The following is a 27423-nucleotide window of genomic DNA, read 5'->3' as shown; positions in this document are numbered from 1 at the left end:
GCAAACTCCACTTTAGGGGACACAATTTAAGAGAGGTTAAAAGCCCCCAAATTTCCCTCTTTTAAGCTAATATAAGGATACTGGGTTACCTAAATCTTATGGAGGCAACTGTATGTGGTATGTGTAATCAAAGCTGGAAAGAGCATGGGCAGTTCGTTCCTAGTCAAGTGAACTAACAGCCATTGTCCTGAATTTGGGGCAGAATTTGGCCAAGCTGTAGCATCTCTTAATTGATGTAATACAGCTTGAGACCATCATCTATCCAACAGAATGCTTCTTGGCATGCCTGGGGATCTAGGACATTCCATTATTCATGCCAGACAACCAAAATGCAATGTTTCATGTCCCACCAGTGTGCTGTTAGTAAGCTAATAACAGAAACTTGAAATCACCCACAGTGCACATCAATCGGTATAAAAATTAGACCCTGAATTCTTCATTATTCAATCCTATTAATGTTTATACAATCTGACTGTTATACTAAGTGGTGGTGTTAGCATCAAAATATGTGAACCATCCTGAAATATCTGCATTTTAGACAAAGAAATCACCTTACTAGTACTTTGTCTCTGTGTCCTGCAGATAACGATCCCATCCACCAGGGGTCTCTAGCTCACTGGCATTATCAGAATCGAACTCCTCCATGGCATATACTAAATCTGCGCTGTCCAATACAATAGCCACCAGCCCCACGGGGCCATCTAAATTTAAATTAGTTAAGATTACATAAAATGTAAAAGTCAGTTTCTCAGTTGCACTAACCACATTCTATGTGCTTAGTAGCCATCTGTGGCTAGCGATTCCCATACTGGACAGGACAGACATCTAACATTGCAGAGAGTTCTAGTGGACAGTGCTGCCCTCAGCCCTGCAGTGTAATTCACCAGTGTGGAATACTAGTTCAGGATGATGCCATTAAAAGGACAAAGAGGCAGCATCTGTCCTGACTGCCCTGGCTAAGTCTTCAGGACTCTGTTTGAATCCTCCCTTTTAAACAGCTAGTGTCCTGGGTGGATGATGAAAATATCCTCTGTGAGCCCATTCAATTTACTCCCCCTCATAGCCAGCATGTTATAGCTCTTTAATAATTTATAGATAGCATTTCTTATTTTTTGTCTGAGAGATGTTATTAAAAAAATTAGAAGACCTAATTCTCTCTCTCCCCTCACCTCCCCAATCTGCTCCTAACAAGCTGAGAGAACTTCACTGGGCTTGCATTTGCTCCTGAGTTGGGTGACCAGATGTCCTCTAAGACCTGAGACACAGGAACCTATATGGAAGGTGGCTCCCTAAATTAGTCCTCTATGTAAGATAACATTCTTTAAAGTGAATACTGTATTACTCTTTCAATAGAAACATAGCCAAGGGCTATAATCTCTGTCCTATACACTGACATTTTGAACAAGTGGTTTTAAAATTATTTTATTTTAAAGAAAAAAAAGGGGTTCTTTTTGAGTCTAATGTTCCCATTTTTCTCAAACTATAGGTGAAAATGTTTTTGTATCTGGAGTTTCTCTTGCAGGTAGTATTCATCCTTCAGTGAGTGGGCCAAATTTTCGCCCATTTGTGTGTAGCTCATTGCTTATCATATCGATAATTCATGTAATTGAATACAGTGAAAATCAATGATGAAATGGATTTTAGGGAGCGAAAATTGTGGGCAGGAGGAAGCAGATGATTAAAATGGAGATGGTGGTCAGGAGCCTCAGTTGTTTTCCCCAGGTGTTTTTTTTGGCAGAAATTTAAAAAACAAACAAAACCAAAACAACTTTTCTATCAAACTCCACCTGAAATTTTTCAACTACAATGATGCAAAGAAAATACATGCTAATTATGAGCAGGAACATTATCTATTAATATGTTAATGAAGCAGGTTTGCTAATGGTGAGAGACCTGAATTTTAATAAAATTTTAAGAGCTTCTTGATTACGTGTTTGTTAGTCGATATGATCATTTAAAATTATCTCTAGGTGGCTTTGCATGGAATAAAACCTACATTAGAACTGTATTCTAAGCAGGCCTTAATGAAGCAGGTGAGGATACCATCTGTGACATAAATACTGTCAGCTAGAAATTCACTTCAAAAGAAATGTAAACTAGTTAACAGGAAACATGTTATCATATCTGCCAGTAACAGCTTTCAATGCAGGTAATTTATTGATGCATTTACTTGCTAATTTTTTCAAACATATTTACTTATGAAGAAAATGTTCCATTGAATTAATGGATACTGCCTTTTAATATTGGAAGGGTTATTTTTTATTAAAAGAAGCAACTCTAGTGTCCTGTTTTGACAACATCCCATACATAGATGAAAACTGTTTTATCCACCCAAACTGAGACATCTTTTGAGAAAAAGATAGCGTCACCAAAAATCCCAAAACCAGAATTAGTATAGAAACCTCACTGATGTATCTATTAATAGGAGAAACTGTGTTACCTTGTTCTTCAATAAGATTTCAGCAGCTGAGTGGTTGGTAATCCCTATTGCCTCTCTACAGTGTGGGTGGAAGTGCTTGGCACCATCCTTCATTTTGTATATTAGAGCATGAGGCCCTGATTAGTGGCGGAGCCTGGATTACAGTCCAGGACTTCTGAAGAGAAAGCAGATGCTAAGGGGCCAGAAGGGAATCCCAGGTACAGAACCCAATGAGATGACCCAAGCAAGCAGCCCAGGGCAAAGCTGGCTTGGAGTCTCTGAAGGGTGTGTACAATGGGCTTTGTTGTATCTTTGGGGGTTGGTTGTGGTTTGGATGTGGGTGTGGCTCACGTCTTCTCTTCTGTGTATGAGGCAGTGATGAAGGTGCTAGTGAGGGAAAGCAAAAGTTAATCCTAGGAAGCAAGGAAAGGTGGCTAAGAACCCAGTCTCAATGACTTGAATCAATTGCCTATGTGCTTAATAGGTCAAGAATGAGGGAAAGTAAAGGAGGCAGGTGGGTGGGATGAGGAAGAGCAGGGACCTCTAACTCTTGTTGCCCTGGAGTTTGAAGAGAGGCAGCAGAGGAGAGGTTACAACAGGAAATCACCTTCAAAGAAGCAATGCCCATCTGAGAAACCAGAGGTGCTTCCTCCTAGCAGTTCCTTTAGTAAAGGTGACTCGGATTCACCAGGCTTCTTCATTTCCCAGGTACTCGAATGCTTTCATTTCCTGGTGTCAATAAAGCATACTTCTGTGGGAGTTATTAGAAACTGGTAACACTCTCATAAATATTTGGTAGTTTTTCTAATGAAATTTCTGCAGATCTTTTTTTAAGGTCCATAAGAAACAATTCAAGAAGGTAATGGGCCATTAAATGGCTTCTAATTGGGCCCCGGGTGAGTTTCCTTGGGGGCATGCTGCCCTCTAGGGGTTGAAGCATTCGGTGTAGAGGAAGAGATTAGAGGTGTAAGAGCCTTGTTTGTTTGAGGGAATCAAATACTTCACTAGAGGAGTTTGGGTTTTCATAATAATGGTTCATTCTTTTTATCCAATTGTATTTCAGTTCTAGAAAAACTTAATTTTATAGAAATTATTACCTATTCTAAAGGCTATTCTAAATAAAGCAATATCAGATTCAATATAGTCCTTTTTTATCCTCTTTATTTCTTTTTCTTTTTCTTTTCTTTTTTTGATATTTAGTATTTGCCATCAAGTAGGGTGGGTGGGGACAGGGAAAAAATGTGCAGGCACCCTGGCTGGTGTGGCTCAGCTGGTTGGAGCGTCATCCCATACACTGAAAGTTTGCGGGTTCGATTACTGGTCAGAGCACATGCCCAGGTTGTGGGTTTGATCCTTGGTGAAGGCAAGCGATCGATGTTTCTCTCCACCTTTCCCTACCTCTCTCTAAAATCAATAAAAAAAACATACTAAAATGTTGTGTGTATAGACATTTTTAAAGCAATCATACTCCAACTCCTGATTACTCAGTCAAAAGTCTTTTCCCCTCTACTGGTGGCTACTTTCAGCAGATGCTTCCACATGCAGCCACGTGTAACTCTCACCTCAATTTTACTGAGCGGTTAAGGGCCTGACATCAAGAAACAGCAAAACCTCTTTTTGAACCCAGTTTCCTTATTCCAAAATCAGTGCACTTCCCACTTTCCATCAGAAAAATACAACTGGCTGTCACTTAGCTTTTAAATAACTTACTTGACACTTTTTTTGCTCCTCTGATTTTGTACAATAATCATGGCTTTAGGTTTTTTTTAATAAATAAAAGGATTCACAGGTAGATAAATGTGTGATAGCCATACAGTTAATCGTTTGGCAACACATTTATCCAAAACCTCAATTTTGTTAACTTAGCCTTGAAAGAAAACTAATTGTAAAAATTAGTATTGTGGCATAGGCCAAGGGCCAGAGAGAAATTCAGGTCCTAAAGACTCAGGGAGTGAGCCAGAAAAACTTCAAGTAACAATAGAAAACAAAAGTGGAGGCACAGGGTAAATCAAGAAAAATGGCATATAAAATAGTTAAACAGTAGAATTCTGACCTCCTGTGGCTGGGTCGCTTCAGACATCACAGGAGGATGGATGAGAGAATCATGGCCCTTTCTGGGTGGGATAGGTGCTCCCCCCAGGTGGTTGCTGCCAGCTGGGACACTTCTGTCCCTATCCCCTGCCTTCCACCCCCAGCCCACACTACACAACATCAGCCACAAAACGGTCAAGGCAGGCTGTAAAGCCGTTCTGGGGCTACAGATGCTGTGTTGGTGGAGAGGGAGTTTGTGGAGTGGAAACCGCAGCGCAGAGAAGGTAATTCTCAGAGTCATAAACAGCTGCACTGGCACTCTACACACAGTGTTCCTCCCCCCCCTCTGCCCCCCCCCCACCACCACACATGAATACATAATAGCATCACAGAATCTAAGAACTGAAAAGGACTTTACCAGTTGCTTTTCTAACCCAGCTATCTAAAATGCACAAATCCTCCTCTGAGCTTCCCTAGTAATCCTCTAACTTGTAGCAAGGCCTTGCTTAAATTACAGTCACTTAAACCTGCCTTCATCTTGAAATACACTAGACCAGTGGTCGGCACACCGCGGCTCGCGAGCCACATGCGGCTCTTTGGCCCCTTGAGTGTGGCTCTTCCACAAAATACCACGGCCTGGGCGAGTCTATTTTGAAGAAGTGGCGTTAGAAGAAGTTTAAGTTTAAAACATTTGGCTCTCAAAGGAAATTTCAGTCGTTGTCCTGTTGATATTTGGCTCTGTTGACTAAGGAGTTTGCCGACCACTGCACTAGACCTAGCTCTGGCTGATGCCAGTGTGTTTGATAATATTTACAGTCAGATATATCTTTACAGTCAGATATATCTTTACCAAATTATGGCCCCTTAGACATAATAACAAGGAAGTACCCCCCACACCCACACACACACACCCCTGCTCCCCTTCCCCACTGTCTATTCCTAATATATTGCACAGAGGCACACGTACCAGCATCGTTGCTTTTTTGATGATGTTGTTGATGTCATCAGTGATTTTCACTCTGTTTCCACAACTTCTAAAAATATCTTGAAGTGGAAAAACAATGCTGACAGAGCTCTGAACAGGAGAAATCAAATCATGTAGGGTCCTCTTCTTTTGCAAAAGGAACTTATAGAGGAAGGGGGAAAAATCTGTTACCGAATGCTTGAAGTTGCCTTAGAAAATGGTTTCATATCCTTTTTTGAATGGAGCCACTTTTAAAACAAAGTTCTATAGCTATAAATTGATTTGCTAGTATGTGTTTGTGTCTGGAGGAGGGAGGGAGAGAGAGAGAGAAGAGAGAGAGAGAGAGAGAGAGAGAGAGAGAGAGAGAGAGAGAGAGAGAGACCAGAATAGAACCTGGAACCCTTCTGTCTGCAGGCCGAGGCTCTAGCCACAGAGCCAAATCTGCCTGGGCTGGCTTCGATTATAGCTTCAGAAAAATTAAGATGTAATATCTATCACCTCTACCTACCTAATGCTGAAATTAAAGAAGAATATCTCAAAGTTTCTAAAGTGTGAGAAGTTTTATTGTTTCTTAACAACACTGGATTTCTTATGACTCATCTTCATGTCATCATCCTTATTTTCATTTTAAACCAGTTTAAGATCAGAGCACTCACTCTTCTAGATAGGTGTATTAACTTGTCTGGGCACAAAGAACTCAATGACCCAGAGTGAACTTACTAACAAGGAATTTCACAAGAAAATGCTGTATTTCCTCTCCCCGCTTTCCCTGGAGAGCAGTTTGGTTCTAATTCAGGATCAGAAGTGAAGGTTTATGATCTCCCCAGCCAAGGTTCAACCTTAGTCATCCCAGTGGAAAAAGGATTAGAAGCCTAAGGCACTCCTCACACCAACGTCTCAGCTCTGACCCCTCTGGGATATCTGGGTCTCACCCCTGCACCATCCGAGCCCTGCAGCTTCACTCCTTTGTGCAGATTTTACCTGTATGTCCTGAAAGGCTGCCACGTGCCAAGCACCAACCCGGGTGCTAGTAATACAGAGGTGAACACAATTTATATGATCCCTGGCCTCGTGGCAAGTAAGAGACGTAAACAGGCAATCAGAGGTGTGGTTAGAGCTGTGACGGGGAAGCAGAGAGTGCCCTATGAGCAGTGAGCGAGTTTCCTGGCGCTGACTGGGATTGGGGGACAGTCGGGAAAAACCTCTCTGAGGAGGATATCTTTGAATCAAGGTTCCAGTGATAGAAGGGGAGGGAATAAGTGTGAAGAACTAGAACTCTGGCACCTTTTATTAAAGAACTGGAGGAAATTCAGTGTATCTGCTTATACTGTATGCGTGTGGGGGGCAGATTTGGTGAGTGTCGGCATTGGGAGAGGAAAGTGGCTCATGGCAAAAATGAAAATAAATAACAGTTATATCCCACGTTAACAAGTTTGGGCTTGATCCTGCAAGTAGCGGCTAGCCACTGCAGGGTGTTAAGCAGCTGAATAACATGATCAGACATTTATCACATAAACATCACTATGAGTACAGTGTGGAGAAGGAAAGTAAAGCTGGAAGCACAGAGGAGACTGCAGTAACCCAGCTGAGAGAAGATGTAGCCCATACACTTCTGACCCCTGGCTTCTAGATGCAAGACTAGTCCAGAGTTTCCAAGAATTATTATAGCTTCCCTTTCTCATTCCTTCATGAAGGTAGGTCAGTGTGTTACTGTTGTGTATTAACATGCTTTTTATTATATGTACTAGAGGACCAGTGCACGAAATTTGTGCACGGGGAGGGGAGGAGGAGGGCCCTCAGCCTGGCTTGCACCCTCTCGCAATCCAGGATCCCTCAGGGTATGTCTGACTGCCAGTTTAGGCCTGATCCCGCAGCAGGATAGGGCCTAAACTGGCACTTGGATAACCCTCTCAAAATCCAGGACCCCTGGCTCCTAACCACTTGCCTGCCTGCCTGCCTGATTGCCCCTAACCACTCGCCTGCCTGCCTGATCGCCCCTAACCACTCACCTGCCTGCCTGATCTCCCCTAACTGCTTGCCTGCCTGCCTGCCTGCCTGATCGCCCCTAACCACCTCTGCCTCGGCCCCCGCTGCCACGGCTTCATCCAGAATGACATCCAGAAGGTCGTTCACCTGTCTGGTCTAGTTAGTATATTATGCTTTTATTATTATAGATTTTTATGATGCTTTGATATCTTGGAACCTGTGGACAGAGGAGGAACGACTCCTCCCAGGGTTAGCTAATTCCTAGAGACAGCAAACAATTTGCCTGCAAACATGCCTTCCATATGCAAATCAATCAATCCAGAGCCCACACTCCAAACCACCTTCTCTCTCTGACTTTTATGTTCCAGGAAGCAATATCCCTCTGCACTAAACACCCCAGGACCAGGTACTGGATAACTAGGGACCACCCCTAGGACCCAGAGCCCACTGAAATTATTCAAACTATCCAACCCTCTGCCCAATCAGCTGCTTATCTTACCTAGCTCACTCCTTCCCACAAAAAACCATAATAAGGCTTTTGCCCATTCTTTCCCTGTGCTCCTTCTGCCTCCTGACTGAACCTTGTGGTGTGATATGACTCACTCCTCTTGGAAACAGTGACTAACAAACTACCTTTTCAATGGCAATTGTCTCCTGACCTGTTGTTCTCACCATACCTGAATAAAAACATAATCCCAGGCACATTTTAAAATAGATTGCATTTCACCTAGGTGAGCCTCATGCTAGGAAAGTCTTGAGAATCCATGACTAATTTTATTTAGACCTAAAGTGCTATACAATTTTACTTAGTGCTCTTACACACCACCCTACTTATGTCCTCTATAGTAGTTTTATGAGTTCTGTAGGAGAGTTAAAGTCTTTTGTGAATTTTAAATACAGGCAGTATTAGATTTAGCAAGTTGAAGATCATTGGTAAGCTTATAGGAGACTGGAGGATTTCTCCTTTGACCGTGAAGAATTAGCAGCAACAGGAATTACCCTACAGCTATAAATAATAATAAACTTGATAAAATAGATGAAACAATGGTTTTCAGACATTGGCAGTAGGCAACATAGGACTGACCATGGAGAAAATGAAAACAAATGAGATGAGCTTTAGGATTTCCTAGCTTTCTGTTTAGAGCCAGTTTCAGGCCATCCTGCAGAGAGGGTGAACTCAAAGAACCTAACACTCCTACTGAGTTAAAGAGAATAAGATCAAAGTTACCAAGATGGCTAGAATCTATAAGGCAAACTACTGAAAAGTGGGGGTGGCTTCATAGAGAAAAAGCTCTGAAGGTCAGCAGAGGAACCCTCTTAAGTCTTTGGTTGAGTACTTATCTGCATGTAAATGAGAGAAAACTCCCCAAGGCAGAGGAAAAATTAGCCAGAACAATTCCTGGAGGTCACACAGTGCTGGAAGGAGTTCATATTCCCACCAACCAAAATGGAGAAATCCCATAATACATTAGTTGGAGTCCTCAGAAGGATCATGCCTCAGTGATAAAACATTACCCCAAAAAAGAAAGGCTATTATGGACTCAACCTTAAAATCAGCACAGCTTAAAATCAAGCCTCAAGAGAACCTAATGATTCACAAGTACCTTAACTGAATGCCAGAAGAAAAGTCAACAATTTTCAAAGGAATAGCAAATAGAGCAAAATTCACAATTCTGTATCCTATAAAAATTTACCAGACCTTTAAAGAAGCAGAGAAATATGACCCATAACCAGAATAAAAAGCAATCAAGAGACAGAATCAGAAATGACAGAGATCATGGAATTCATAAATAAGGACCTTAAAACAAGTACTACAAACCTTGTAAGTATGCTCAAGAAAAATATAAACTTGATGAAGAGAGATATGGAAGACATATAGGCATACCTCATTTTATTGCACTTCGCTTTATTGAACTTCACAGGTGTTGCATTTTTCACAAACTGAAAGCAAGACCCTCCACCAGCAAATAGATTATGACTTACATTACTGCAATACTTGCTTCATTGCGACACTTTCTTTATTGTGGTGGTCTGTAATCCACAATAGTTCCAAAATACGCCTGTATGTTAAAAAAAAGAAGACCCAAATAAAACTTCTAGAAATAAAAATACAATATCAGAAAAGATAGGTGAACTTTTAAAGACACTGCAAAAGAAACAAACCAACATGAAGCACAGAGAGAACAATCCTCCCCCCCCCCCCCCCCGCAACATTAATGACTGTCTAATATACCTTTTAACTGAAGTCCCAGAGGAGAGGAGACTTGGGAAAGAGAAGGGGACATAAAATATAATTGAAGAAATAAGGACAAAATGCAAATTTGTTTAAAATTATAAACCTATAGATCCAGAGATCAAGAAACTCCAAGCAGAATAAGCATAAGCTAAACCACTTTAAGGTACATCAGATTCAAATTGTTTAAGTGCAGTGATAATGAGAAAAATCTTAAAAGCACCCAGGGGGAAAAGATAGATTACCTAAAGAGAAATAAAGGAAAAGAATGACAGGTGATTTAATATCAGAAATTGTATAGGCCAGAAGACAACAGAACATCTTTAAAGTGCTGAAAGAAAGAAAAAAAATCCTGTCAACCCAAAATCCTATACAGTGAAAATATATTTCAAACAGAAATGTGATCAATAAATTCAAAGTAATCCCAATAAAAATCCTAGTAGACTTTCACAAATGCAAATGGACCAGCTGATTTTAAAATTTATTTGAGAATGCAAATTACCTAGAATATCCAAAATAATTTTGAGAAAATGACACAAAGTTTTAGAATTCATACTACCTGACTTAATGATTTACTATAAAGCTAGTTATCAAAAGAATGTGATATTGGTAAAAGTATAGACATAAATCAATTGATGTTTAACAAAATATTACGAGGTAATTCAAAGAGAAAGAATAGTTTTGTTGTTTTTTAATCCTCACCCAAGGATATGCTTTAATTGATTTTTTAAAGGGAAAGGAAGGGAGGGAGTGTGCGTGAGAGAGACACTTCAATGTGAGAGAGAAACATAGATTGGTTGCCTCCCATTCGTGCCCTGACATTGAACCCACAATCCAGGTATGTGCCATGACTGGGAATCAAACCATAACCTTTTGGTGTATGGGATGCATTTTAACTAACTGAACCACCTGGCCAGGGCAAGAAAAATAATAGTTTTTAATAATGGTGCTGGGACTTTTCATGTATGGTCACAGTTGGAAATACAAGGTAACAGGAAACAGTTATACTAATAAAGCAACTGGACATCTAGATGGGGGAAAAAGAACCTTATTCCTTACCTCCCAACAAAAATTAACTCTCAGTGAATTATAGACTTGAACTTAAGAGCTAACAGTATATAGTTTCTAGAAGAAAAACTTCTAGGAAAAATCTTCATGATTCTGGTTAATAAAGATTTCTTATAGCAAATGACGTAGAATTTAAAAAAAGCAATAAGTTGGGTTTATCAGAATTTAAAACTTTTGCTCTTTGAAAAACAACCTTAAAAATAAAAGTGCAAGTCACTGACCAAGAGAAAATATTTGCAAAACCCACATCTGATAGAACAGAGACTTTCATCCAGAATACATAAAGAGCTCTTCTAACGTAGTGACAAGAAAACAAACAACCTGGTTTATTTTTAAAATGGGCAAAAGATTTGAAGAGGTACTTCACCAAAGAAGATACATGATAGCAAGTAAGCACATGAAAAGATGCTAAAATCATGAGTCATTAAGTGAATGTAAATTGAAAGTATCATGAAATACCTCTACAACTCACTAAAATGGCTAAAATGTAAAAAGATTGACAAACCCAGTGTGATGAAGATGTGGAGCAACTAGAATTCTCATTCTAATTGTTACTGAGAATAAGATGCTACCATCAATTTGGAAAACAGTTTGGCCGTTTCTTTTGAAGTAAAATGTATACTTTTATATGACCCAACAACTACATTTTTTAAGTAGTTACCCAGAGGAAATGAAGACTTATGTACACACAAAGAATTATTCATGAATGTTTTATTCATAACTAGAGGCCCGGTGCATGAAATTCATGCACGGGGGGGGGGGGGGTGTCCCTTAGCTCAGCCTGTACTCTCTCCAGTATGGGCTATCCCTCTCACAATGCAGGACTGCTGGCTCCCAACTGCTCACCTGCCTGCCTGCCTAATTGTCCCTAACTGCTTCTGCCTGCCAGTCTGATCACCCCTTAACCACTCCCCTGCCAGCCTGATCAATGCTTAACTGCTCCCCTGCCAGCCCAATTGCCCCTAACTTCCCTTCCCTGCTGGCCAGGTCACCCCTAACTGCCCTCCCTTGCCAGCCTGGTCGCCCCTAACTGCCCTCTCCTGCTGGTCTGGTCACCCCCAACTGCCCTCCCCTGCTGGTCTGTTTCCCCCCAACTGCCCTCCCCTGCAGGCCTGGTTCCCCCCAACTGCCCTCCCCTGCAGGCCTGAGTCCCCCGCAACTGCCCTTCCCTGCAGGCCCGGTCACTCCCAACTTCCCTCCTCTGCCGGCCTGGTCACCCCTAACTGCCCTCCCCTGCAGGCTTGATCGCCCCCAACTGCCCTCCCTTGCAGGCCTCCCAACTGCCCTCCACTGCTGGCCATCTTATGGCGGCCATCTTGTGTCCACATGGGGGCAGCCATCTTTGACCACATGGGGGCAGCAATCTTGTGTGTTGGAGTGATGGTCAATTTGCATATTACTCTTTTATTAGATAGGATAGAGGCCTGGTGCATGGGTGGCGGCCAGCTGATTTGCCCTGAAGGGTGTCCCGGATTAGGGTGGGGGTTCCCTTGGGGCATGGGGTTGCCTGGGTGAGGGGCCTGTGGTGGTTTGCAGGCCGGCCACGCCTCCGGCGACCCAAGCGGAGGCCCTGGTATCTGGGATTTATTTATCTTCTATAATTGAAACTTTGTAGCCTTGAGCGGAGCCTAGCCTCCTGCTTGCTCCGTGGCCACAGCCATTTTTGTTGGGATTTATTTATCTTCTATAATTGAAACTTTGTAGCCTTGAGTGAAGGCCTAGGCTGGCCAGGGTGTGCGGAAAGCTTGGCTTCCTCCATCGCCAGGGGCAACTCAAGCCTCCTGCTAGCTCCATGGCCGCAGCCATCTTGGTTGGGTTAATTTGCATACTCGCTCCTGATTGGCTGATGGGCATGGATGGTGGTGTCGTGGAGGTATGGTCAATTTGCATATTACTCTTTTATTAGATAGGCTAGCCAAAAATTGATAATGTAAAAAAGATATGTAAATAAATCACGAAGGAAGCCTTATAAAAAGGTTACACACTTTATGATTCCACATATATAAATTTATTCAAAAGGCAAAACTATAGTTACAGAAATCAGATCAGTGGTTACCAGAAGTTGGTGGTGAGGAGAAAGAAATGACTACAAAGAGGCATGTGGGAACATTTGGGGTAATGGAAATGTTCTCTATTTTAATTGCAGTGGTTGTTACATGACTGTTTACATTTGTCAAACCTCATCAAATTGGTGAATGTTGTTGTATGCAAAGTAGACTTCAACAAAGATTATGATAAGAGAAAACAGAAGAAAAATTGAAGACTGTGAGTATAGACAAATACTAGTATTTAAAGAGTTTTGCTAAAAGGGGGTGATAGTTAGCAAGAAAAGGAGGGTCAAGAGAAAATGCTTTTTTTAAGATCAAGGATCTGGCAGCATGTTTATATGCTGACTAGAGGCCCGGTGCATGAATTCGTGCATGGGTGGGGTCTGGCCGGCCCACCCTGATTGGGGTGTGGGGGCAATCGGGGGCGGTTGGCTGGCCCCAACCCCTGGTCTGGTTGAACTCCCTGTGGAACTCCCGGTCAAGGGGAGAATTTGCATATTAGGCTTTTATTATATAGGATGGGAATGATGCAATAGAGAGAAAAAAGCAATAATGTATATGCAAGAGAGCAAAAATCCTTGGAGTAGATAGAAGCAGGAACCACTCACTCTTCTGTTACCATATGTTGGGAAGACAGAGTACAAGGGAACACTGGCTGTTAAGGCAATGATGTGAGGGTACAAGTATATAGATGGTATCTTTACTGGTTACTTCAGTTTATACAGTGAAGTAGAAACCTGAGTGTAAGGACTGAGGAGGAGGTGGGAAGTTGAGGAGAAACAAAATGGTATGAAACAGTCAAGGAGGATAATAGGAGAATGAATGGTCTAGAGACATCTAGCATGATTGCCTGGCAACATTAAGGACTCATTTGAAGTTGGCAGCTAGAAATTTAAAATGAGACCAATCAGTGTGGTTGTGTGTGTTTTTTTGTTTTGTTTTGTTTTTTCCAGCCATGTGGTGCTGCCTGGGTTTGCAGAGTAGATGGAGAGTTGAATTTAACAGGAGTTACAGTTTTGCCTGTGTACAATGAAATGAGAGGGGGTCAAGGGATTGAGAGTATGTTCAAGGGAGTGATTAAAATGACTGGTCATAGAATTTAAGTTGGGTAAGGAGGTAGGTGAGGGCATCAAGGGATTGGGGAATAATGAAGGGTCAGAGGACAAATGAATTGAAATAAAAAACCTTAATGATGTACATCCTACTTCAGTCAACAATTTAGGAATGTATCCCTGAGAAATATTGATGCAGGTGTACAACACCTATAAAATGTTCATGTCAGTATTTTATATAACAGTAAAATTATGTTATATATAATACAGTATTTATTAATGGGAATTGTTAAAATAAATTATGGACCTAAATTAAAAGCAGGTTTTGTGTTGCTGTATGTTTATCCATCAGGTTACATACAAGACTATGCTGTGGATTTATATGGAAGTGAGATTGAGAAACTTATTTTCTGGCATTTCAAAATAATGTTGCTTGTCCTTCTATTGTTCTGACACCATATTATGATATAAATAGACTTCTTAGAATAATAGGTTAAAAAGTAAATGAGAATGCAATTAGTCCTTGCAGTGATTTTTATCACCTACAGATGAGTCATGGCAGAAGAATCTCCACAGGAATAGTCCTCAAAGTAAGCAACTAAACACAGTTCCTGAACTGATGATCAGTCCTCATGATGTCTTTGATGCTCTCCTACCTGCTTGTAAAGTTGGGTGTTGAGCACTCTCTCAGATGTCACCAAAAGCCTGTGGCATGGATATTGTCCAACATATTGGGGATAGACACATTTCCTATTCTTTTGGAGACTATAGAATAAAACATATAATATATGCGGTATATACTTTATAGTATGAAATATCAAAATGTGATATTTATTCTGGAAGTTTAAAGGAATAATTAACATTGTAAGCATGTATACTTGGTCATAAGTTAAACATTTAAGAAGAACACAAATGTCGATTGTATTATTTTTTTAAATATTTTTAAATTTATTTTTTGAGAGAGAGGAAGGGAATGGGAGAGAAACATCCATGTAAGAGAGCAACATTGACTGGCTGCCTCCTGCATGCCCCCAACTGGGGATCGAGCCCAGAACAAACCCGCACAGGATGATGCCCAAGCAAATGAGCCATGGTGGCCAGGCTAGATTGTATTATTTTTCAAAATATCCACTGCCGCTCCTGCCTGGTTTGTATTAAGCTTGATCATGTGACTTTGCTTTAGCCAATTAAATGTGAGAAGTGATATATGCCCTTTTCAATCAGAAGCTGTAACAGCCATCATATGTTCTCTTTCTCCTATAGAGCGGAAATGTCCTATACAGAAGATTGTTCCTTTGCCTATGCCTCAAAGTAAAAATGGAATGGTACAGGGCTGCAGGGACATGGGACAGAAATAAGAAAAAAATCTTTATAGTTAAGCCATTGAGATATTTGGGTTGTGTGTTTTGTAAAACTTAGTCCAAGCTGACTGCTATAATAAACTAAGCAGATTGAACATCGCATTGGATATATGCAGAAAACTGAAGTGCATTCTGTAGAATGGAGTAGGAACTACATTTATTCAGTGTCAACTATCAGACATTTTTAATACGCTTAATATGCATATTAATCACATGTAGTAGATAGTATTATTTCTAGATAAAGATCTAAGGACTAAGGCTAAAAGTAATTTTATGCAATTAATGTGAAAACCACTATTCAAGTATTTGTTTTCCAAATCAAGGATTAATCAGTTTCCAAGTCCATCTTCTTTCCACTCCATTCTTTTAAATTAAAGAGTTCTACCCTAACCGGTTTGGCTCAGTGGATAGAGCGTCTGCCTGTGGACTGAAAGGTCCCAGGTTTGATTCCGGTCAAGGAAGGGCATGTACCTTGGTTGAGGGCACATCCCCGGTAGGAGGTGTGCAGGAGGCTGCTGATCGATGTTTCTCTCTCATCAATGTTTCTAGCTCTCTATCCCTCTCCCTTCCTCTCTGTAAAAAAACAATAAAATATATTTAAAATAAAATAAAATAAAGTGTTCTGAGTTTAGTTGCAGCATTAAATAGGATGGACCTAGGTGAACTCTTGATTTGTATTCCAATCAGTTAGGGAAAGCTTTATAGATATGGAAGAAGTCCTGAAACTTGACATCATCTGCAGAAAGAAAAAAAGCATTAGTGACCTGTAGAGTAGGGCATTTCCTAGGAAACATATAGTCTAAAAGAAGTTCCAAGGCAGTATGATGGCTGGATGATAAAGGCACAGTAAACTTTTCTGAGATGATCTGAAGGTTCAAAGCTTTAGTGTGTAAAGAGGTAGGACACAAGGACATCTTGGTGAAGAACTCCTAGAAACCGGATGAAGGAAAGTTGAACAAGAATCTTGAGTTTATGGGGAAGTAGGGCCTTCTTAAAGCAACTGTAGACAGCTATGTTCATGGGGTCAAGGGGCAATTTAAAGAGAGTTCATTTGGATTTCTTTTGGTATATGATCTGGCCTTTGTATTTCTTATGTGCAATGATGAGCTATTACATCTGTGAAGAAGTGGGCCTCTGTGGCCCCAACAGTCATTAGTTGGTAAGAAGTCAGAGTTCTCACCTTCCTTAGAGCCAGAATCCCCACACTTAAATGCCTAAGGTTAGCTAAATTTCTCAGCCTCCCTCTGTTGTCTGCAAATTAGCGGATTGAGAATCATATAGTGAAAATGATGGGAGATTGTTAATGTTAAACCAACTGCAAAGGTGCCTTTTCAAAAGGATTGATGGCAAGTAAACATTCTAAATCCGTGGTCGGCAAACTGCAGCTCTCGAGCCACATGTGGCTCTTTGGCCCCTTGAGTGTGGCTTTTCCACAAAATACCATGGCCTGGGCGAGTCTATTTTGAAGAAGTGGCGTTAGGAGAAGTTTAAGTTTAAAAAATTTGGCTCTCAAAAGAAACTTCAATCGTTGTACTGTTGATATTTGGCTCTGTTGACCAATGAGTTTGCAGATCACTATTCTAAATCAATTGAGAATTACTCATTGCCCTCCCTTCCAAGACTTCACAGACATGAGCTTTGGGTAGTGGCGCTCTCAGAAGTCCATGATTTGCCGGAGCTGGTGGATTACTGCTCCCCTGGAAACCCGAGTGCTCTGTTTGAATTCATGCCAAGTAAGAAACCAATAACCAGCTCCTTCACCTATGTCTTTTTGTCCTGCTCCATCATTTGTTTGGTTTTTCCTTGTTAAAGATAGAAATGGTTGTGGTTCCCAATCCATGACTCTTGGTAGAGGGAACAATTTGAGGCTGCAGAGAAGAGGAAACTCTAAAATAGAGGAGAACTATTCTTTTCAAATCAATATGATCTCAATCATTTCTCTTTGTAATTATAATTTACAATGATACAAATGAAATTTCTCCCCTGTACTTTTAATAGCTTACCTGAGTCTCTTATTCATTACAACACTATTCTATTAATGAGAAACCAAATTTATAAAAATAACCATATTTAATAGCTTAGCTTATTTATATATTTATATATTTTCCATATTATCTTACAAAAAATGTTATTTTTATAATGAAAAACAACCACAAATAACCACCCTACATGGGCCTCACAAGTGAGATTATAGAGGTTTTCTTTCTCATTAAGAAAAAAGAACTAAATTTTTCAAAATCTGCTACATACCCACTTGTATGTGAATTATATGCATGGATAGAATATTTATATACTTAAAATTTCAAAGGTAATAAGACAGCTGTGGGATTAGGTTGTTCAGTTGTTAGGCATACCAGGAGTATTCGAGCACATACTCACTTTCCTCTCAATCAGTAACAAGTGAGGTGAAGAAGATTTTTGTAATGTTTCCTGGACAACAAAATTCTGGGAGCTCTATAGTATGTTAATCCCTCCTGCTCCCACACAACCCCAAACTGATAAAATCATTAGCCTTATTTAATATGTTTTATCCACAAATATGGAAAATTAGAAAATCCTACCCTATCTCTACTTTGGACTTGAGTTAAATATGAAATGCTGCCCTCCAGCCCCAGTGGATTAACAGCACCATTAAACACTCGGACAGATGACAGAAGTCATCATTGCCATTAGGCAGTACATTTCCCTGCTCTAGCCAGTTTTGCTCAGTGGATAGAACATTGGCTCTGGTTACAGGTTCCATTCCAGTCAAGGGTCCCTGGTCAGGGTGCCTGTGGGAGGCAACCAATCAACATAAATGTTTCTCTCTCTCTCTCTCTCTCTCTCTCTCGGTCTTTCCCCCACCCACTCTCTCTAAAAATCGATGGAAAAGTATCCTTGGGTGAGGATTAACAAAAAACCAAACCAAAACAAAAGTTTCTCAGAAAAACACTTCTTTGCTCACCATGCCATGTTTCTTTTTTTCCTGGTGTTTTATGTCTCTTGTTCTGAATTTCAATTTTTGTTGTAAAAAGCATTCTTATTATTTCACTGATGCTTATCTGTGTCAGACCCTGTCATGTTATGATGATTTGAGGTTGCCTGTAGTTGAGAATTTACCTCCCAAGAGGTAATTTAAACCTAAACTGATAACTTCTTTAGGAAGAAGAGCTACTTAAAGCACTATCCTTCAGCAAAGCCGGAGAAGGAAGGTACAAAAGACATCTCAGGTGAGAGATTGAAGGGCCCTTTTAATGCATGTTTGGCACTTTTGTCTCCAGTTTAATTTGTAGTCAGCCTCCACTCCCCTTCCCAGTGAATTCTGCCAAGTATCCTATCCAGCCTCTAGGAAGGGGCGGGGAGGGGGGAGTTGGTATTAGAAGGAGAGAAAAGGGACAGCCCTTCAGAGCTTTTAGCTGGGGAAATGCATTTGAAAACCTGTTGACTCATAAAAGACCACCCAGTCAGGATGCAGGAGGAAATTAAGCATGACCAAGGTCCCCTCAGATGTTCTTTCCACAACACTCTACTCACAGAAACTACAGTGAAACTACAATAGCTTTGAAAATTACATGACCTCAATAAAGACCTAGAGATTGTCATTGGTCCATAAAGCAGAATATTGAAGGTAAAAATGATCTTCTACCTCCAAAATGTGATGTTACTTTTCTGCATAAATGATAAAAACTCTCCACTGGACATGTTTAGAAAAACATGAGAATCCCTGGGCTAGATGTGTGACTATTTAATAGCCTGATTGATTCTTCCTGGTTACAACACCGCTCTATGGATCAGCGTTTAGGGAACTCTGTCCATGTCTTTGGCGAGCCGATAGACTGAGCAGCATGAATGGTGGGCACGCAGGAGAAAAGGATGTATCACAAATCTTGGAGCTGGGGTGTGGAGGGGAGTTCACTGGTACAGGATTGGAATTGTGAAAACAAGTCAGGTACTATTTAGTAAATCCCCTCCCACGTTATGGCTTGGAAGAATGATGAGTGACCTGGAGAGATACAATTTCTTATGTAGATTTTAAAATACTAAGTGATGCAATCATGTGCATTGAAATGATCATGCCTTGGCACAGGCACAGTTCTTTCTCAGCATTTCAAATGCTCCTTTGACTGTCAACTGTTCATGTTTACAGATAACCTGCCTAGGCTAATGAACCCAAACACCCAGAACAGATAAACATGATTAACAATTTAGCCATGCCAAGCCCATACCTATCCTGCCTGGGCATTTTATTTCTAAGTCTAAAATGTTTTAAAGGTAGTGAATATGTGTGTGTGTGTGTGTGTGTGTGTGTGTAAGAGGCAAATTAATTGTATAAACCAGGCAAGATAACAATAAACATCTAAACACTACTGTTAGAAGGAAAGGAATAGGTTAACCTGGGATCAAATAACTTCCTTCTAACCCATCAGCTGCACATTATCCAAGATTCTTAAGTGCTAAATTGGTCAGATAAGAGACGTGCTAAGATGTAAGATCCTCTGAACAATGAGGAAAGAAAATTGAAGTGAAAATTGCAATATCCACCCACAAGAGACTTAAGTGAGATGAAGTGAAAATGTTTACAATGGAAGAAGAGAGAGAAAATGTGAAGATATTTAATAATAACAACAGCACTGGCGCTTAGGAAGGAAAAGGATGCCTGGGGAAAGGGGCAGGGAAGGCAAAGTCATAAAGCTCCCCAGGGATCTGGGCCTGGGGGTGGGAGAGCTCAGAGGAGCTTATCAGAGTCAGCAGCAAACCAAACCCTGAGTAGACAATTGGTGTCAAGACAGCAGCAGCAGCAGATGTTTTTCTGGAAGAATGGTGGAATGACAGTCACAGGAAAATATTGTGACCTGCAGACAAGAGCTGTGTTTCATTGACAGCTGGACAAGAATGCACACAGACATAGGGGAAACACGGTGGCTGTGTCCAAAAGCTGAGGTTTGGTAGATAGAGAGGGAAGGAGGGAGGGAGGGAGGGAGGGAGGGAGGGAGGCAAAAGCATGGTAAAACATGTCTTTTAGAGAAGCGTCTATAAGGTAATCAGGTCTGTCAACTGAGAAATATAAACAAAGAATGGAAAATAATTCCCATCATGTGCTTAAAGGTATGAGATCTGGAGTTAGACTGCTTGGGTTCAGATCCTCTCTGTCACTTTCTAGCTGTGCGACCCTGGACAAGTTACTTATAAGCTCTTTGGCCTTCAGTGTTCTCATCTGTAAAGTGGGAATAGGAGTGCCATCTTGCGGAGTTGTTGGGAAGATTGAATGAGTTAATATGAGTAAAAGAACTTAGAATATTACCTGGTCCACAGGCAACATTTAACATGCTAACAACTATACTGTGATATCACGTGATCAGCTTCGTGAGTGGCCCTGTGAGCGAACTGTGTAGAGTGCTTTTGGCGTGTTCTCATCCTTCCAGACTATCCACAAGACAAGTTTATGATGGCTGGGTAGTGTATATATTGTCACCACATCAAGACTACAATTGTTCTCCTTAAGAGGAGTTTGCAGGGCGTTTTAAATGTAGGTTAAGCTGAAGACACTGGTAACATTCTATGAGGTTTATAATTGCTTTGGACAAGTCACTTACTCCCACACACTGAGCCTCAGTTTTTATCTGTAAAATGGGGCTATTACATATACAATGCATAAGGTTTCTGTGAGATCCACTGTGAAAGTGCCTAGAACAATGCCTGGAGCACAGTAAGTTTCAATATAAGTTTGCTGAGTATTAATAAATATAAGTTTGCTGAGTGTGATGTTGGTGACAGGTGTGAAACACTCTCATCTAGGGAGGGAGACCCTGTTTTCACAGCTGCTGGAAGAGAGGCTTTGGGCTTAGCTTCCCTTGTCAGAGCCTGGAAAAACTGATCTTTTAGGTCATCGGGGAAACTGACAGTTATTTTTTCTGCTTATCACAGGTGTAAACAGAAGAAAAGGACAGCCTGAGTCTCTAAAATGGTTCGGTGGTGATCGGAGTGCTTTTTTAATTCCCATCTTTAACTCCCATTTATGGCTTTTTCTCTCTAAAGGAAAGGGTCTGAAGGAAAAAGAGAAAAAGAAAGCAGGTAACAGTTTATACCTGATGGCTCCTGATGCTAACGTTATAGGACATTTCTGCTCTCCTCCTGGCCAGGACACAGACGGGCTTGCTGGTGAGCTTCCTGCTATGGCTCTGACCACCTTGCTGGAGCAGATAAATGGTTTTTCTTATTGGTTAGACCTCTGGATGAATTTGGTTGAGGCATGCTCTCCCAAAGAGCTCCTGGGAAGAGCTTCTCTCCATAGTCCAGACCTCTTAGACCTATGGGTCTCCACTTTGCACATGTTACTTTGCAAGACCTACTTTCTCTAGCACTCCAGGGGGGAAAAAAGGCATGAAGCTGAACAGGGGTGATTTTGCACTTTCTTCCCAAGAACATTCAAATCATTGTCACCACCAAGAGCAGAAGACAAGCTACAAATCTTTACCTCCATTCTTGGAGTGAAAACCCCTTCAGGAGGAATGGAGCATCCAGCCAGCTGACCACAGGGACAAGTCCCAACGCAGGCCTTCAGAAATCCTTCCCTCCTTTTCTTTCCCATCTGCTCTGTCAGGGCTAACTAGAAAGTCTCCAGGGCTCTTTCCAATGTATATCTCACAATGCCCATGCTCCCTCCCCAGTCATCATTTATTGGAAAGAGGTTTTATGATACAAATTTTATAATCTCCCATGCACACTGGCACCATTCTAATTGAAGTTGTAAGCCCATAAAATTCAAGCTCTTTGTCTTTCTGAAGGCCACAAGGTTTAAAAAGATACTATTATCCTCCCTAACACCCACTACATTGTCACCAGGGACTGATTAAACAGAGTCCTGAATCAAAACTGTTCTGATTTTGTCTAGGTCCTTTTCAGGCCTGACAATGTCCCTTTCAATTCCCAAGACAAAAGGAGGTTTAAGGCTCGAGATTCTCCTAAGATAACCACATCCATATGGAAGGCAAGGTGGCCAGCAGCTGAGACCCAAACACCCAACTCCCTTCCCCATCTGCCCTCCTCTCTCTCCCCATCCCCCCAAATCTCAGGTGATGACACGGTCTAAGCCACCCTTCCTCTTCCTCCTGGAACAAGAGAGGGGCCCCAAGCAGGGCCCATGCCTATTCCTCCTAGACCTCATTGAATCCTTGCTCCATTCCCCGGATCTGATGCCCGAAACTTCTGCCCGGCGCCTTGCAGTGGGTGCCAGGCAGAGAGGTACTCACTTCCCCTCCAAAGGGTGACCACTGCAGAGGAGGCCCTGCTGCTCCATCTACTGAGGCAAAGCGGTTACCCAGGGGTGAAACATTAGGTCCTCCAGCCTAGAGTGCACTGGGACCGCGTATGAAATGAGATCCACCAGCATATCCCACATCTACGTCGGGTCCCCAGGGCTCTCTAAACGGGTCCTCCCTCTACTGGCAGCCCTAAGGTGGGTCAGTCCCCACCATCCTTTGGTTTCTTCACCATGCCACCCTGATCGGGTGCAGCGCCAAGCAGCGGCAGGAAATCACAGCCGCCAGGTGAGGCACTCAAAGGCTTACCTGGGGGTTATACATTCTGGTGCTTTTTGGGTCCCTGAGCCCTGGCTGCTGCACTCCAGAAACCAAGGGCTTGCAGCCAAGCAGGGCTGCTCAGGCTGGGCCCCCACAGCAGGCTCCCGAGAGAATCCTTACAGAGCAGCTCATGTCCTGTCTTGGCTGTGTCTGACTGGATTGACTTTTGGTGTTTGAAACGCCAGCAGCTCTGGGAACCCAGAGAGGCCTCCGAGTCTCTTTGGGCCAGAACCACCTCCCACTAACAGGGACCCCCAGAGTTGCTTCCGCTTCCTCCCTCTCCCCACCACCCTAAAGCCTTGTAGGTACTTTGACCCAACTCGGGGTGGGCCCTAATTCACCTGGTCACGGAGAAACGTTCCTGGCAGGCGCGCAAGGGGACCCAACCCTACACATTTTATTCTAGCACCACAAAGAGGAAAAATATTCTATTTTCTTTTAAAAATAAGTTGCTACCCATACAAATAAGATTCAAGCAATAAATTGTAGCTCTGGGCCTGACGGACGACATGGGGACGGGGCGCAATCTTGGTGCAAGTTCCTAACGCGCTGGCTGGTGATGGCTGAGCAGGGGACCCCGGCGCCAAAGGACGTCGAGCCGGCGGGGTGGTGAAGCCGGGGGAGCGCGCCAGGTCTCCGCTCCCGCTGCTCGGGCCGCAGAGCGCCCTACGGAGTCTGGGCGGCCCGGCGCCCGAGCCCTGCCGCTGCCTCACCAGTTCCAAGAGACCAGGGCGGGGGGCGCCAAGTGCTGGTAGGCGGGGACGAGGCCGAGCGCCGAGCCGGGCCCGAAGGCGGCATAGCCGGGCAGAGGGTAGGCGGCGGCTGGGGGCGCGCCGGTGGTGTCCTGGGCGACCGTGCCCACCTCGCCGCCGCCGCCGCACGACCGCCCGTCGCGCACCAGCACCGGCACCACCACGCGGCGCAGCAGGCCGGGCGCGGCGCTGGGCTCCGCAGCGGCTGCCAAGTCCGGCGACTCCGCGGCCCCCGGCGCGCGCGTGCGCTTCAGCTTGTAGCGATGGTTCTGGAACCAGATTTTGACCTGCGTGGGCGTGAGGCGCAGGAGGCGCGCCAGCTGCTCGCGCTCGGGCGCAGACAGGTAGCGCTGCTGCCGGAAGCGCCGCTCCAGCTCCAGCGTCTGCGCCTTGGAGAACAGCACCCGCCGCTTCTTCCTCTTCTCGGCGTCCGAGCTCGGGGACGCGGGCTGAGCGGGCGGCCGCTGCGAGGGGTCGGGCGGGCTGGCCTCTGGGCTGCTCTCGTCCGAGGCTGGGGACGCAAAGGAGACAGGGCCTGGTGAGGCGCCGGCCCCTCGGCGCGCGGGTGCCGGGCCACCCTCCCGGGGCTCTGGGGGCGAGGCAGTTCCCTTCCCCGGGCCCACATCGGAACACCCATCTCTTCGAATTTAGTGACCTTTTAGACCACAACCTGAGACCGCGCCCCAAAAGAAACCCATCCGGGGCCCTCTTAAAACAAGTCCACACTGGTCGCCGGGCTGGCAGATGGATTTACCGCAAGCTGGCTCACCAACACGGGCCACCTCCGGGTCCAGGGCGCCACCGTTTGCGGAGGTTTGCAAAGCCCTGACTCCAGGAGGAGGTCTAAGTTCGCCGATTCTGCCCATCCCACACGGAGGAGTGGAGACGTGACCGTGTTTTCGGGCATTTCAAGGGCCCTGTCTTAAACATTTAAACACTCGGACCCGCTAGAAACAGAAGCCCGGGTACCTAGCCTTAGCGCCAGGCGCAGGGATCTGCTCTCAGGGTGTGCCGACGGAGGGATGCACAGCTTAAGGATTTGAGGGCACAGCCTGCGGCTTTAACACGGAGGAGACCCAGCCCCGCGTGGGCCGGGCGCCGGGTCCTGCGCGCCCCCTCCACCCTCGCCGCCGTCCTCCGCTCACTCACACACGTAGGGGCCGCGCTCGGGGTCCAGCCAGGAGGGGCGGGGACCGGGACCCGGGGCGCGCAGCTCGGGCTCCCGCCTCCGCAGGTGCTGCGTGTCCTGCTCGGGTAAATCCAGGAGCCTGCGCACGGTGAAGCCGAGGCGTCCAGCGGCGGTCATGGCGGAGGAGGGGAAGGCGGTGAGGGGCAGGTCGGGCTGGGAACCGAGGGGCGGCCGGGGACGCCGCTCCTACCGGTGGGCGTGAGCGGCGCTCGCCATGCGCAGGCTGCCTATCTTATTGTCGCGCTTACGGCGGAATCCCCGTCTCTATAAACAGCTCTTCCCGCCCGGGGTGCTTTGAAAGCCGAGGTCCTGGTCTCCAGGGTGTTAAGTACCTAAATGAGTGCTGGACCAAAGCCCGGCCAGCCCGGAAGATGCCACCTCCGCCCCCCGCCCCGCCCCGTCCCCCGCCCCTCGGTGCCCGTTACCTCCCAGAGGCAGCAGGAAGCAACCCTCGGCATTAGCAATTCTGTCTGATTAGCCCAAAGTGGGGGCAGATAATGGGGATTGTTACCAATGAATAACATCTTGGGTGGCAAGCTGTGGCCACCACCCGCCTGCCCATCCCCAGCTTCCTCCTGCTCCCGGCTGACACAGGGCCTGGCCCCACGGGAGCTCCAGGATGGGTGGGTGGGGGGGGGAGGCGGCGTGGGTAGGTTTATGAGCACCCAGGAATTTATTCCCTGTTTGTTTATTCCTCGAGCTTGTTTGCTAGAGTGTTCGTTTCCCGCAATTATCCGGAAAGCGATTTACAAGACGGCGTTAAACTGGCGCGTTCTCTTTTCTCTTTTTCAGCGGGGCCCCCTCTAAGGACTCCGAGGCAAGAAGTTGCAAGCGGGCACAGGGGAGTGGCCTGGCCCCGCCAGCATCTGGGCCAATGGTGTTAAAGGCCGCTAGGAGCCTCCCCACACCCCACATGTCCCCCGCAACTTCAGGGGTGCAGGGGTAGGGAGCCCTGGCTCAGCGCCAGTTTCCCCACACCCGGCCAAGCAATTCCTCCTGAAGTGCCAGGCTCGTTGGCTTAGCCCCGCAGGGTGAGCCCAGGCCCTGATTCAGAGTTCAGGGGGCGGAGGAGTCTGGCAGGGCGGCCTAGGAGGGCTTTGCGGCTTTGGCGTCCCTAGAACCTCTGGCACCATCTGTGTACCCCGGCTCTGTACCCTTAACATCAGGCCGGGGGGATGGGAATTTGGCCTCTGCGCAAGAGCTGGGCTCCCGCTCCGTCCCCGGTCAATCCTGGACCAACCGGGAGAATTAGATGGGCAGAAAAGACGGCTTGCCTGGAGTTTCTCCAAGATCTAGTCCCCACAGCCCAACGCAAGGAAATGGTCAGTGGAGAAGGCTCCCAGAGCCCCGGAGGGAACACGTTTGGATGGCCCACAGTTTCAGTCTATTGCTCAGCGAACGTACTTTCAGAGGCCTCTCCTGGGGCAGCCAGCGGTTTGGGTGTTTAGTTGTTAAACTGAGTGAGGGGCGTGGCGCTTGGGGGGTGCGGGGAGGCAGGTCCACCTGAGCCGAACTCAGGCCTGGCTCCGCTTAGTTGCCAGGGCACCGCGGGGTCTGGCGCGCCCTTCCCAGCAGCCTCCCCGCCAAGCGTGCCGGTGGCGCCCGGGGCTGCGCGGCGCCCTGGGTGGTCGGGCGGGGGCCAGCCCAATACAGGACAACTGCTAGGCCGCGGACAAAGGGGAAATGGAGCTCGACGCCCCGGACCTGTTGGAAGCATTTGTTCCAGTCAAGATTTTGCATTTGTTCAGTCCGAAATAATGCGTGATTGACGCCTGCTCACAATGCACTTCAGCGCGCCGGGATAAATCGGGGCTTGTCCCGTGTTGTCATGGTTTTCAGTGGGGCTCGATGGGGTTGGGAGCGCGATCCACCACTGCTCGCTGTCTCTCCGCAGCGCCGGCAATAGATTTATTAGTTATGTCTTTTTAAATGAGATCAAATTGAAATGATTCGGCTGCCCTCTCTGTGATGGGGAGAAGGGGACTGTGGGTGGAACAGGGGCGAGGAGGGGCAGCGATAGAAGCTGGAAATCTGGAGCCCACCGCACCCTAAGCTCCAGCATCCCAGAGGCTGGTCAGGCCGCAGACTGGCCCAGGGCCTGTGGACTCCAGGCCCAGCAACCTCTGCCGGCCCATCTCCTGAGAGAGGTGGAGGGCGGGCACTGCCAAAGGCTGTCTGTCCCAGGGAAGCACGAGGACAGGCTCCGAAATTAGGGTCTGAACCTCCAGACGTTGTCAGGCAGAAGCAGCTCTGGGCTGGGGGTCGGTTGGCACCCAGCTCTGTCCCCAGTCAGCCCTAATCACCTCCTCAACCTGAGCCTCTTTTACTTTCCCATCTGAAACAGAGGAGACCAGATTTGGTAACTTCTAAGAACCCTGCAAGTTTCATGAACCACATCTCTGGAATTTTTCTAAAACAATCTTCATTGTATTCTGGAACTCTCATCCCAAGGACTCACTCCACTTTCTCCAGAATATTCTAGGAGGGGGTGTGTCATCTTTTGAGTTTCCAAAGGACCCTCCACAAGAGCGGAGTGGAGTAGATCCCAATTTTGGAAAGAGAACCAAGTCAGCAGAAGCAAAAGAGGAATCTTCCCTGGAGTGACTGACCTCTCTTAGCCTTTTAATCTATTTAACATCCTAAGCCCACACTGACGTGTAGAAATAAGTAAACGGCACTCTTCAGTTCTTAAGAGCTCTTCAGCATCAAATATTTGCTTTTACTCTTAGTATTTGGCTCCCAAAGAGGAGATGCGTCCCCC

At 45.0% G+C, this 27423-nt stretch overlaps 2 protein-coding genes across 2 annotated transcripts in view; both read right to left on the bottom strand.

Annotated features, from left to right (window-relative positions):
- Positions 1 to 27423, bottom strand: part of LOC307097626 (rab-like protein 2A) — a gene marked incomplete at both ends in the record, with an annotated part of 447159 nt that overhangs the window by 342704 nt on the left and 77032 nt on the right.
- NKX2-8 (NK2 homeobox 8) lies at positions 23431 to 24779 on the bottom strand (the record flags this gene model as incomplete). Its single annotated transcript, XM_079767967.1, has 2 exons — positions 23431 to 23984; positions 24623 to 24779. The coding sequence occupies 2 exons, from the start codon at positions 24777 to 24779 to the stop codon at positions 23431 to 23433; spliced, it is 711 nt and encodes a 236-aa protein (XP_079624093.1).

The sequence above is a fragment of the Cnephaeus nilssonii genome (genome assembly GCF_951640355.1).
Source record: "Cnephaeus nilssonii genome assembly, chromosome: 4".
NCBI classification, from domain to species: Eukaryota; Metazoa; Chordata; class Mammalia; order Chiroptera; family Vespertilionidae; genus Cnephaeus; species Cnephaeus nilssonii.
The sequence above is the reverse complement of the archived record's forward strand: the minus strand, read 5'-3'. Positions and strand labels throughout refer to the sequence as shown.